This window comes from Schistocerca piceifrons, chromosome 6 (assembly GCF_021461385.2).
Source record: "Schistocerca piceifrons isolate TAMUIC-IGC-003096 chromosome 6, iqSchPice1.1, whole genome shotgun sequence".
Taxonomy (NCBI): domain Eukaryota; kingdom Metazoa; phylum Arthropoda; class Insecta; order Orthoptera; family Acrididae; genus Schistocerca; species Schistocerca piceifrons.
This window is the reverse complement of record NC_060143.1, coordinates 330,215,918-330,230,326: the sequence shown is the minus strand read 5'-3', so window position 1 is coordinate 330,230,326 and position 14,409 is coordinate 330,215,918. Positions and strand designations below refer to the sequence as shown.

General features: G+C 41.9%; 1 protein-coding gene across 1 annotated transcript in view; it reads left to right on the top strand.

Annotated features, from left to right (window-relative positions):
• The first annotated feature begins 950 nt into the window (after positions 1-950).
• The window catches only part of LOC124802458 (tubulin beta chain-like), a 91,690-nt gene continuing 78,231 nt past the window's right edge, over positions 951-14,409 (top strand). The window contains exon 1 of the mRNA XM_047263243.1: positions 951-1,101. Within this exon, the coding sequence (XP_047119199.1) occupies positions 1,045-1,101 (57 nt within the window). The 5' untranslated portion in view covers positions 951-1,044. The remainder of the gene's footprint in view (positions 1,102-14,409) is intronic.

Sequence of the window (14,409 nt, the reverse complement as noted above, 5' to 3'; positions counted from 1 at the left end):
ATTTTCAGTGCAACGCAATCTGACTTTGAAAAATCCCTACAAAAGAATGGCCCTGACTAACATTAACCTATACCTTTCACAAATCACTTACCTCACCAAAAATCTTCGTTATTCGAACTACTGCAATACAGCGAGCGCAACTACTGCCAGCTAAATAAAAGATTCAAACTACTGAAGGCACTAACTACTAATAGGCATAGTTAGCAAATGAAAGACTTTGATAGAGAACAAACAATGTATTTACCTCAATAGTGTTCAAAAGTCATAATGTATATAGCAGTTCATGACATCCAGGCTTACAAATTTCAAAACTCCGCCATCTCTCTCCCCACACCCACCACTGCTGGCGGCTCACCTCCAACTGCGCAACGCTACGCGCTGTTAACAACCAACTGCCAAACGCTACAATGGCAGACAACAATGCAGACTAGCCACAGACTGCACACAGCACAGCAAGTCATTTTTCATACAGATCGCTACGTGACCTTACCAATAAGAAAACCTAAACAGCCTACTTACACAGTTTAGTTACTTTTTTCCATCTGTCTCGTTTTCATTTGGCTGCCCCGTATATGAACCCATGGACCAGCGGGATAAGCAGAATATATCTATGAAAGTTGAATATTAGAATCTACTGATTGGGACTCTCCTGTGCACAAAACAAGGAAACGGGTAAGTCTCGTTTAGTCATTTGTTCTTTCGGGGGTGAGTACAGTGGCGAGCTGCTGTCGGTGGAGCTAAAAATATTCGGAACAGGATCCACAATGACGCGCAGGCCTTTCGACAGCAGCCACAGCAGGAAGTAGGTGGAAGAGCAGTGAGATGGTTTGAGTGCGTGCGCATCGCAGTCGCCAGCCTACCCCAAGCAGTAGCCGAGCCGGAGGGCGTGGCGCGCAGGTTGCGGCCACCCGCCGCTAGAGGCGCCGCTGCCGACCTGCCCTCAGCTGCTTCGGCGGCGCGTCTGCTACTGTCAGTTGGTCTCCGGCACTCGCCCGCAGAGGACTTGGATCTTGAAGAGCGTCTCGTCTGCGCAACCGAATCATCATGCGGGAGATCGTGCACTTGCAAGCTGGCCAGTGCGGTAACCAGGTTGGAAGCAAGGTAAGTCGGCTCACAAATTGCTCGCTTCGCAATACGTACTGAGGTTGTGGTATATTCCTCGATTCCTCACTAAGTATTGGTTCTTCGACACTTGGTTTGAAGGCTTTAGCGGGAGTTATCGTCAAAGCGTAACCCAGTCAGCGCTTGCGGCATCTCAATGACGCTCTCCGTGCGTCAAACAAACCTGTGACCGCCCGTGTTGCACTTCGGGTCACTGAACTGCCAGTTCGTGTTCATACTGTTTGCCATAGTAGGCTACTAGACGACAGTGCATGCTTTAGCAGAAGAGCTGCTCTCTATTGCACAGGGAACGGACATTGCTGCATTTGTTCATTCTGTGCTCGAGATAATTTATCTCTTGATGGATGTAAATTTTGATGCTACCATATTAAGATGGTATAATTTTTTCGATGATTACAGTGTACAAATGATGTTAAAACTTGCACTTTGGGCCTGAGTTTCTAAGACAGATTATTTGCGATCGACCTGTGTAATTTAATGAAATAAACGATGCCTACAGTCTTAACATTTCGTGGGTTAAGCTAACGGCGAACCGCTGCTGCATACCTTGTTGTAAATATGCTAATAGTTTTTAAAAATGAAACGTTTCCAAGACAGTAAAGGGAAACTTAATGGTATTCCCCGGTGATGATACCGAGCGAGGTGGCGCAGTGGTTAGCACACTTTGGAAGGACAACGATTGAAACCCGCGTCCTGCCATCCTGATTTAGATTTTCTGTAATTTCTCTAAATGGCTTCAGTTAAATGCCGGAATGGTTCCTTTGAAAAGGGCACGGCCGACTCCCTTCCCCATACCTCCCTGATCCGATGGGACCGAAGACGTCTTTGTTTGGTGCCCTTCCGCACGTCAACCAACCAACCGGTGTTGATTTGACAGGCTGCTGTGTTATGACGTGTTATGTGAGAAGGTGAGACAACTCGATGTTAGGCATTCAACACTTTCAAACTACAAAATAAATAGTATGCTATCGGGAAATTGTTATAACGTATGCAGTTAGCTTGCTGAAGATACAGTATTCGAACTATTAGATACTACACTTCAGGTAAAGTTTACAGAATTACAAGTTTGCGTTAACAGAGCAGTCGTACAATGTCATGATTTTGTGGGATTTGGCGCAATGTTTCCTTGTATTTGGATGGAGGGATTGGGATAGGCGATATAGGATTATAAATGGTTTCCTGGCCTGCCTTACCTTGCTTAGGCTGTGATAGGATGATGTGAAAGGACAACTGTGCGTTTAGATCGGCTTAATGAACCGTAAAATGAAATATAAATCTAACCATTGAATATTAACTAAAAGTACTGGATTACAATTTGGGAAATTTGATGCCAAATATTAGCTTTATATCGACCAAATAGATTTCTCCTGAAGTGGAAAACTAAAGAGCGCAGATCGTAAGGAAATCTGTATTAGCTGTATTTAACAGAACGGATAACAGACTTAGTATGCAATGGGCTGTGACCAACCATCTGAAGATATTCATCAAACCAAAACACGATAAAATAACTTCAAAATAATTGGGCGGTGAACTGCCATGAATTCTATTCTATTCAAATCTTGAGATTTTAATGCAAAAATCCACAGATAATTTAATAAACCAAAACTTGAAAAATGCATTTCTCTTGTAATATCTGTGCAAGGAATGTTGGTGAACGACTGCAGAACCAAGAACAATGTTTGTTGAACGCACTTTTAAGTCTTTCGAATATGAGCAGTATACAGTAAAATTAACTTCACAAGCGGAAATTAAAGTGTACATACAAGAGTATTTTGACTGGTATTCAAATTCCGTAGCATGTCGAACTTAACGGGAAAAAGTGATTCAGTGTAACTGGCACCTGGGAAACCTTTTCTCAGGCTGATGAAACTTCGAATATTGGGCGTCCTACAATGCATGAAAATGTTGTTGTGAATGAAACAGAAGTAACCTTTCGGTTATTCTATTTAGTAAGTTCTAGAATCTCTACAAGGTTTTCAAACATTCGAAGTAAATCTGTGGTACGTCGATGGTACTAGACAGAGACCTTGAGTCTGCATGATAATTATCCCTATCCGTGAGAGCAGTTTCTCGTTCGGAATAAGCTGCGCTTCTCAAGACCTTGGAAGATGGCTCCGCTGCCGATGTTACGGGTGGGTACCTTGTCTTCGTTCTGGTGCAAAGCGCACAGTTGACTGCATGTAACCGTACTTCTTCGCTGTAGTGTTTCACAAAGAACTGTACATGAAGTGCACATTTCTGACAATGATGTTTGTAAGTCGGAAGACGATGGCTACAAGCATGACGCATTACATGTTTCATGTGACTCGTTTTTATGCATCGTGTCAAACACTTGTTAGATATTTCATATAAACTGACGTGTACAAAGTAAGAATTGGCCGATGCTCAGCATCATGGGTCATGCGATGCTGTTAGATTTTATTAGTACGCAGCCTCGACACTCAGAAACGCCATGGCATTGTCAAACCTGTCTGTACAGCAAGCTTGGGAGAGTAGAAGCTGTAGCGGAGAACGTGGTACAGATTTTCTCTCGGCAAAGGCAAAGCAGTATGATGTTTGTAAGGATACTGTTCTTTGTCCAAATGAAACTCTGAAAGACTTATTTCCGTCCACATATTCGCTTTTTCTTGCGGGATGTCTCCGGGAAAATGTCAGGTCTTTCTCCCCTCTCTAAGCTTTCGGTTTTTTGCCGATTCCATGAAAATCGGCAATAGCTTCGTTGCCTGTGGTGGCTGAAGTGTGTAGATACCGCGGGCATGCTGAAAAGTAACATGAAAACTCTTGAAGCTTTTTATATAAGACAAACGTCATTAACATTCAAAATCTTGTATTATCTCATATCTGCAGGCCTCCGCCGCTACAGGGCTCCGAATTGTAGCGTGTAACGTGGCAGTGTGTGAAGACAGCGTGCGAGTTTCTAACTCGACATTCGTCCACACAGATGAAGCACTTTTCTCCTCCAGCGTGACACCGCCAGAGCATATACGAGCGCTAGACATCTGCAGCAATGCGACGCCTTGGGTTCAATGTCATCGGTCATCCTCCGTACAGCCCGGCTTGGCCACATCCGAGTTTCATCTGTTTCCAAATCTTAAAGAACGCCTTAAAGGGCTTCACTTCCAGATAAAGTGGTGTATGCAGAGGTGAGGTTGTTGCTCCGTCTAAACAGTAAAACATTTTGCAGATATAGTGTCAAAAAGCAGGTTTCTCTTAGAGAGAAACGCGTTCGTCGCTAGGATGACTGTTGAGAAATAAGTATGTAGACATGAAGAATAAAGATGGAGAATGTTCATTACATTTGTTTCATGTAAGAAGCTTTAAGAATTTTCACTTTAAAGTTCGGAGGCACTTCGTTTTAGCACGGCATCTTGTATAAAATGGTCCACTTACTTCTTCCCTTTAATTTTCGCTATTTCTCTGCTCCACTTCAGATTGTCAAAATAACACGAAGCGGAGCGATTACGTGATAGTAGTTTATCGCAAGTGTGACCGAACAAAAGTAACATTGGTTGTAGTCGTATTTACGACCGACTTAATCAGTCGAGCCTTCAATTAATTTAGTCGTGATCAGGCTGTGTTGATATTTGCGATCACTTAAGTGCCGGGGTTTACGAAAAGATGTTTGTTGCTGGTATACAAGAGTCAGTATTCCCGGAACGAAGTGCATCGCGACGTTGAGCTGTGTGTGGAGTCGGTGCGGTCTTCCGCAGGGCCAAGGGCAGGAGATTCAGCTGCTTTGTGTACAGGCGGGCCCGATAAGCAGAGAGCAGCTGACGTAACGAGTCAACATTTGGTGCCGGGTGCCTGGACCCTCATACTACAGTTCATTATTTCTTTACCTAGAAAGACTCTATACCAAACCGTGTTGTGTAAACTTCTACCCACCTGTCAGCTGAAGGACACACCTTGCTAATGTGAAAGGCTTTTTGGACTTGCCCAATATTGGATTGCACTTTTCTGGATTCTTCCAGACTATGACATTTGGCTGATTTGAGAAAATCAGCCAATCAGTTTCAGGTATAAACGTTTATTAACAACCTTTGGCCATGGTTTCAACAATTGTAAAATTGTCTTCTTCAGAGGAACATGGACCTATTGAGGGAATTTTATTCACCATCTTAAAAAGAATTATCAGGGTGTAAAGGATGTACAAAACCACTGGATAAACCGAGCGAGGTGGCGCAGTGGTTAGCACACTGGACTCGCGTTCGGGAGGACGACGGTTCAGTCCCGCGTCCGGCCATCCTGATTTAGGTTTTCCGTTATTTCCTTAAATCGCTCCAGTCAAATGTTGGGATGGTTCTTTTGAAAGGACACGGCCGACTTCCTTCCCTAATCCGTTGAAACCGATGACCTCGCTGTCTGGTCTCCTCCCCCAAAACAACCCAAACTGGATAAAAGTGTAATAAACAAATTACTTACACGTATTGGCGGCGACAAATTAGAGCAAAGCGGCTCATTTTAAGTAAGATGGTCCATGCGATCATCAGTAAAACCAAATAAAATCCATTAAAATCATTCCCATTAAAGCTGGCTAAGCGTAAGTCTTCACATCGTATTGTGTGCATGAAATAGGAAACATCGGTAGATGGCGTTCGTGCTCGAAAACATACGCGCATAACAGATAAATTGTAGATTATCAATGTCATGTTATATCGGAGAGGGACAGAAAAATTTTAGGTAGAAAAATGGAAGATGGGATATAGGAACATGGGGAATCGTTAAAAATAAATTCACTGTAAAAGGTGGACAAATAGGAGAGAAAATATTTAATAAGAAAAATAGGAATTAGACGAGAACGATTGACAAGTGGAGGCTACCAACGGACTGTAACTACCGAAACGAGTCAGAAGTACCGGCTTAAAATCTTGAAGTAACAGTCGATTCGCATGTTGCAGCTGGTCATTTAACATGTTACCATCCCCATTGTGTGTCTGAAAATTTCCAGTTTTTCACATGTTTCATTTTCTCTTTAACCTCCTTACACAAAATTACGGTTTCTCCTTAATCTTTTACAAGATTTATCATGTTTAAAATTTCCTCAGTAGCTTCATATACTTCGGAAGGAGACAATTTTCAACGGTGGAAACTCTGATCAATGGTTGTTAATAAACCTTCACATCTGCAACTGGTTGGCTGATTTTCTCAAATCATCTATTTGTAATCACCGTTGTTGACAGTACTATGTTCAGAATTTTATGACATTTGTAATATTACGTTCTGTGCTTCGAATGAAAATTGTAAAATATGACGGAGTTGACAACATTTGGAATCAGAGAGAAACAAGTAAACCGCTGGTATCGAGTTTTTCGTCCTAACAGTGAAATATTGTATGGATGCCCCCTCCCCCCCCCCCAAAAAAAAAAATGTTGTCGCAGCTACTTGTACGCGAAGGTATATGTAAATCACATTATTAGCTGGTTCTGAAAAAGCTTTAATTACATTAAATGGAATACTTTAGACATCATACAGAAAAGCCAACTAGAAGTTTTCTGCTGTGTGGTGACACAGCATTTAAATACATAGAGTTGTTACGTCGCTTGCAAAACCAAGACGAGCAGGCGACTCACTTCGGTTTCTCTTCCCGTTCGTTATGCTGTGTTTATTCTACACGGTATTCAAACACCTGCTCGTTGAACGCAGTTACTAACTAAACTTGGAGCATTTGCAAACTGCAGCTGAAGTGATCCATATACACCTTACTATTTTGGTTCTGTCTTTTTGACAGGCTGATTTGTTAAATTTGAGCTGCAGTGCAAAGATAATATTTCGTTCGGGAAAAGTTTTAGTTGCAAGGCGTGGTGTCTACAAAACAGTTCATTTTCCTTGCAAATTTCAATTTGAGATTGCCGGTTTTTTTCAGTACTCTACGAATTATGATTTGAAACATCAGTTCGAGAGTTTAATAGCTACTGCCTGACAGCTCAGCGATACAGTCTCCACGAAAGGTTTCAAATTAGCCATTTCAAAGCATGCGGTCTGAATGCCATGGATCGTTGTTACTGCTTTCCTGGCTCACTTCAGACGTCTAACGGTGCTGTTGCTGTTTGCTACAGGGGAAATTCTAGGCCGTTAAGCCGTTTACAGAAAGATTGGAGGGCAGTGTTGCTTTCACTCTCCGCGCGCAGACACTGTAGAATTTGTGTGAAGTTTGTGAGCAAGCACCTGGATTTTCTGCGCGTTGTTAAATGTACCAGTCAGGTTACAATGATGCATGTCTGAATGTAAACGAAAACAACTTTTTTTTCTGAAGACGAAACGTGGCATCAGTAATATCACTAATTACTGTGCTGACCGTTTTTCCCGTTGCGTTCAGGTAGATATAGCAGCGGAATCAGCGGCTTGATATTGCCACAGTACTTTAGTTCACATGCTCATCGCCGGCTTGATATTGCCACAGTTCTTTAGTACACATGCTCGCCGCATTCGTCATCCTTGGTATCAGTTCCACGTTTTCCTGCTTTTGTAAAAAACATGAAAGATATTATCTTGATACGCTGAATTACTTCACCTTCCCGTTTCTAATAATTCGAAAGTAGATAAGAAAATAGATAAAAGTAGGGGAAACCAGTATGAAGAAGTCTGTAGTACATCAGAGCGCTGGGTTAATGTGCAGAAAAATATTCAGTGATAACCAGAATTGTGATTAACGGTCTGTTGACACACATGGCGCAAACAGCTGCAGTTATTTGTTCGTTAGATTAAGCAAGCAGCTGGTATGCTGCAGACTACCAACGGCGCCAGATGTACAACTGTAATGACGATGAACTGGCCATGGATCTCTGAAACAGGGCATCAGATATGCACGATAGGTTTGATTCGTGACAAGCATGATCGACATAATTAACTTGCATTTTATTATTGGTCTCTTCAGGCCACTTGAGAAAGTTTCTCGTGGAATGGACTACATTGCAATGGCTATGATGTCCTTCTTGGGAAATCTTTGGGTAAAACGTTCTTCGGAAACTTGGCGCATAAAACGTGGATAAAACTCAAATGTTTCAACGATAGTCTCTATCGCCGTCTGGGGGTTTCCTCGAAAGCGCGAAATTAAATTCGAAAAGGTGCTGTTAAGTGCAGACATCAGTCATGAATGGATGCAGGTCGCTGGCAACTATACCGCGGTAATAGAGAGTGCATGGTCTCCTCTGTGACAGCAAGTGCCCATAACATAAATAAACTACCTGCATTTGCTCTGTTGGATTCAACCGTGGCAGGTGAAGGTCTGTCGGACTAAGAGGGTTATAGGATTCATCTATACAGGGTCTTCCAGGAGGATTGGTCAATATTCAGAGATACAACAGAAACCACCATTCGAAGGGAAAAACTTCATATGGACATAGGCCAAACTCCGAATGGCTTGGCCGGCGTGGGTGACCGAGCAGTTCTAGGCTCTACAGTCTGGAACCGCGCTCTCGCTACAATCGCAGGTTCGAATCCTGTCTCGGGCATGGATGTGTGTGATGTCCTTAAGCTAGATAGGTTTAAGTAGTTCTGAGTTCTAGGGGACTGATGACCTCAAAATTGAAGTCCCACAGTGCTCAGAGCCATTTCAATGGAATGGCTTGGAACACATTTAATATACATTGTTTAATTTTGTTTCCTCCGCATATGAGGTTGAAGCCGACGAGTTAGGTTGGGCCAGAATAAAACGTCAGAGGTTGGCTGAGTAAGACACATACATACATACATACATACATACATACATACATACATGCCACTAGCCCAAAAAATATATACACATGTGTTCTATTACGAAAGCAAATCGGAATATTACTCATAGATAAATATCTAAACAATTTTATTCAAAACTAGGCATAATTAACTTTTCTATAAAAACATCTTTCTCCGTGGCATATTCCTATATTTTCTGAGCCACAAATCGTACGATTAGTCGTTCTTAACTTTACTGTTTTTGTGCTGATCTCACCTACATCCCACAATGCCAGCACCCAGCATTGACCTATTTCGGTGCAGTCTAACAATAACGCTCTTTCGTCTTACTCTGAACTCGTTTTCCCCACGACAACAACAACAAAACTAAAGTTACTTCCGTTGTTTTGAGTAGCAGACGAGCCAGTCGATGATTTGGGGGTGGACATCATTAAAAAAAGAGGCGTTGGTCGTTGCTGCGGGATCTTCTCACGAAATTTTAATAGCCAACTTTCTCCTCCAAATGCGAAAATATCTTGTTGACGCCGACCTACTTAGGGAGAATGATCATCACAATACGGAAAATCGTACTCACGCGGAAAGTACAGATTTTTTTCTGCGCTCTATTCTAGAGTGGAATAACAGAATTACAGTGAAGGTGGTTCGATAAAACCTGTGCCAGGCACCCAAGCGTGATTTGCAGAATAGCCGTGTAGATGTAGATTTTAAATTGCAAGCATTGTGAACCCATGCTGTATATCTTAAATGTCTCAGCGAAAAAATTTGTTTCGCTGGTGGAGATTTCTAGCCTGCCACTTTCACTGCCGCACCTATTATTTCCCGATTAACTAAGTTCTGAAGCAGATGTAGCTTCGGTCCATTTAAATAAAACTATTTTACTCACAAACTCGAGGCGACCTGACATCCCACATCATGGAACGCAGGCGCGCTAGAAATCAGAGAAATTTGAGTACAGTGCGGATTGAAATGAGAGAGAGAGAGAGAGAATTCTCTGTTCCTTGAAGTTCTCAGTTCTGTCCACCACCATCACCACCGTAAGCGCTTTATGGCCTCCGCTTGCAACTGAAGTGCCACACAGTGTAATGAATTGAGACAAAAGTGGGGCAATGAACTCTGGGAGTTGAGGAGCGGACTATCGATTCGGCGGCCAGACGGTGTCTGGCAAGTTTGCAGGGAGACAGAATGGTGCAGCAGCCTGGACCCGCCAGCGGAGGTCAGGCAGATAAAAAAAGTCTGTCAGGCAGCAGGTCAGCACGTCTCGCCACCGCAGAACCCGTTCCGCAGTACCCTAGGCGGAGCAGAGCAGAGCAGAGCTGACTGGTCTGGGTTCGTGTTGCAGGCGGGGTACGCTGCGTGTACAGTACTGCTCACTGGAACAGGAGCACACGGAGTAGTCCGCTAAATTACAGGCCCATATCACTAAAGTCGATTTGCAGTAGGATTTTGGAACATAAGCTGTGTTCGCACATCATGAATTACCTCAAAGAAACGATTTATTGACAAAGAGGCAACACGGATTCAGAAAGTATCGCTCTCGTGAAACACGGGCAGCTTTTTGTTCTCACGACGTAATGAGTGCTATCGACAGGAGATACAAAACAGTCAATATTTTCAGATTTCCATAAGTATTTTGACAACGTTCCTCTCAAGCGACTTCTAATCAAATTGCGTTCCTGCGAAGTGTAGTCTCAATTGCGCGATTGGATTCGTGGTTTCCTGTCAGAAAGGCTGCAGTTCGTAGTAATTGACAGTCACGAGCAAAACAAACTGAGTCTTGTAGAACCCCTGGTGTTCCTAATCTACATAAACAGATTTAGGAGGTAATCTCAACAGCCCTCTTACTATGAAGTCGCAAAACGCCAATGGTGTTTACGGCATCCGACACCCTACGTGCTGTCTCCGATGCAACCACAGTATTGACTGCTAACGGCAGCAACGGGCGGGATGGAGATATCCAATGATGAGTACACAATGAGGTTAAGGAGGCTAGTTGAATTCTTAGTAGACTAGTATCTCACAACAGTGCTACAATGCTAGTGGCGTTTATAGAAAGCAGGTCAATGGCAACGATAAACAAAAAAGTGTGTGAAATCTTATGGGACTTAAATGCTAAGGTCATCAGTCCCTAAGCTTACACGCTACTTAACCTAAATTATCCTAACGTCAAACACACACGCCCATGCCCGAGGGAGAACTCGAACCTCCGCCGGGACCAGCCGCACAGTCCGTGACTGCAGCACCTTAGACTGCTCGGCGAGCAGCGATAGACAAACCAAACCTTTCATTATATCTAAAACAGCTGGCGAAGTTGACATGTCGTAAGAAAGGAATCCAAGGAATTTTGCAGAGTGAGAATGAAGTGGCAGATAAAATATTAGCGTTTCTGTGGAAGACGAGCCAGTGGAATGTGTGGTGTCCTATATGCTAGACTGTGCGGACAACGTACATGAGTGCAATGATACGTGCTTAACAAGTGATACTGAAACAGGCGTCGAGCCTTGTAGTTCTTCAGACAGGAAGCCACATTCTCATGGTCAGCCAGCCATGGTAATCAGCTGTCTTGTTTCGATCTCTTCTACATGTTTCTTGCGTCTCTGTGTGGTTTTGTTGTCTGATTTTGTTCATTTTAGTGTTCGTTGCCCTTCTGTCATTCTAGTGGTTTTCTTTAGCTGTTTTTGTATGTCTCGATTATTTTACTCCCACCCTTGTGAAATTATTTTAATCGGAACAAGGGACCGATGACCTACCGTTTGGTCCCTCCCCCTCTTTTAAACCAACCAACCAGTAAGCCACAAATCCCGTCTCCAGTGAAACGCAATAAAGGACAATAGTTCAAGAAGCGGGCACTAAACATAATTACGTACATGGAAGATCGTCGGCAGCATCGTAATAAAGAAGTTATAAACTGATTTAGAATAAGTCCACAGCAATATAACCGTGTATTGCACAGGAAGAACTACGGATATTAAGGGGCTCCGGAACGCCCTATACTTGCAATGTTAAAATAACGCTTATAAATTTCGTCTTTCCTCACAAAGTATTTGAGGTAGGAAGTTGAACTTTTTACAGATTATTTACTGGAATATGGGCTACAACTTAACACGGGGATTTTACAAAATTTTAGTTCAGTTATTAAAGATAATTTTTTTCAATTGTAATGAAAATTCACAACATTTTTTGAAATTTTTTATTTATATATTCAAAAATATACAGTTTTTTGGAAAAAGGCTGTGTAACTGTGTAACATTTACTGAAAGTTTGAAACAAATATGTTTGGAAGATCCTTAGAAAACATGTAATTAGTACGAGAAAATAAAAGTTTTGGGAATCGAGCGACAAAGATTGGATTAACTTTTTAGTGCATTCCAGGTCCATAGGATGGATTATCTTCATCCTCTGCAAACTCCTCCTCCAGCTTCCTCTTGTTCCTCCTCCTGTTTACTCTTGCTTGTACTTCTAGACTCTTTACATCCCTGTCTGCAGCCCGAAGGCGTTCCTTGTCTAAAGCAAGCATCGCTCGTTGTTGTTCGTAGATTTTGCTACCATTTTCTTCAGTTGCAGTTACTGCAACACTGTTCCAAAAGGTGGTCATGTATGAACACTTATCACATTTCAGTTGTATTTCACTAGCAAGTCCTACGTGCTTTATTATGGAGAGTTCCAGACCAACTTCACTACAATGAATACATCTTACACAGTTTGAAAAAATTCCTTTGAGAACCGACATATCAAATATTTCATTCACATCCGATTCGCCCATAAAACATTCATAGTTTTCACTCATTGAACCAAGCTTCTTCTGTGAAGTATTTTCTTTCCCACTTTGACTGCTATGGGCAGGTGTACTTGAGAGGTTAGGTTCACTCACTTCGTTATCGTCTTTATTGTTTACAGTAATAACACATACCTTTGGCTTTCCAACATTTCTCCTTTTCTTAAGAGCCTTCAGAGGATTTCTAATAACTTTACTTTTACTCATTATTATACTTCAACAAAACAGAGACTCAAGAAACAGAATTAATTACGAATATTTTCGAGATAACGACAGAGAAATAAACATGAAACAATCGACAATCACACTAGCGATATATAGTGAACCATCACAGGTTAGCCACAACACATACTTTCTCTCACATCACTAAAATGTACCTGATGAACACGGACGTTAATAATAACACCATTTGACAGCAGTTTAACAGCGCCACAGTGGGTCACGCCCATGTAGAACACATTTCAAAAAAAATTTAAAAATAGTTGTAGTCTTCGGAATTGAATAAATTATATGTCTATTAAAAGGTAATAGTCTGCAGATTCAGAAAACGCAAAAAAGGAAAAATTGAACTTTTCATGATTTTGAGCCTTTCCGGAGCCCCTTAGAGATGACAAGGCGCTCCTGTTACAAGAACTGGTGTTCGCGCATTTCAAGGAAGCTCGATACAATTCATAGGATGTGCATGACAGTGGCCTACTACGTTACGCACATCAAATTGCGCGTGACATAGGTTAGTGATTTCAGGGGAAGCATTGAAAGGTTGCATAACTTCAAACAGGGCTACAGAGTTGGAAGACATAACGAAATGTCTAACGAAGCGTCAAGCTTCAGTAGATTGTTATAAAAGATAATTCAAATTAGCCTACTAAATATAAAATGAATTTTCTCGCTACGCGGCAATACACATCGAATTACACGAGGAATAGCGCCGGATTGTTGAAGAGGTTCAGCTACTGAGGAATCTGAGTCCGAACTCGCGTGGATTCTTCCACAAAGTCCGCCCTCTAGCAGGAGAATAATGAAAGTTCACAAGCAACACTTGGTTTCCAAGGGAGAGCAACGCAGTGTGGCGTTCTTCTACCACTATTTCTCTTTGACCTACCCTAAAACCTTATTATGTCGCTTTTTTGGTTGTTTATTCAGTACAAATTTTGCTGTAGAACTAACTCTCCGATGAGCTAGACCTGAAACTTCCAACTTAGCTCAGAACTTGATGATAATGCAGAATTAACCCACTTTCGTGTCTGTTGTGTGGTGTAGGGTACTTTATGTACGACTACGATTTCCCCTTTTTTTTCTGTTGCACTTGCGAATGTTTGTGGTAAGAACGGTTGCTGGTGAGTTCCCGTGTAAGGTCGAATCTCTCGAATTTGTCTTTGATGTTTCGCGGGATTATTGTAGGTGGAAGCAACGTATTGATTGAGATGAAGAGAAACGTAAGTATCCTGAAATTCACAACATGTCTCTGTTCTAATCTTATCAAAATGTTGCAAATCGATTCAAAAATTTCACACACAAAAGACTAAGAAGCAGAAAATAATTATTTGAATAAAATTTCTCAGTTTAGTTTTTAAAACGGACTAAAAAGTATAAAATTTCTCCTAGCCCGTACAGATTACTAACCCCTTACAGACAGTCCTCAAAATTTGAGTTTTTAAATTTGAAATAGCTATGGAAATGCTTGGAGAACTTCGAACGGAAAACGTGGGACACGTTGATGTATAAATAGGTCACCACCTTACTGTTTAACTCATGTGTCCTGCATTACCAGTTTTAAATTGCTATTAAAAATTCACAAGAAAAAATTTTCAGGGTTATCTGTACAGGGTTAGGGATCTGTA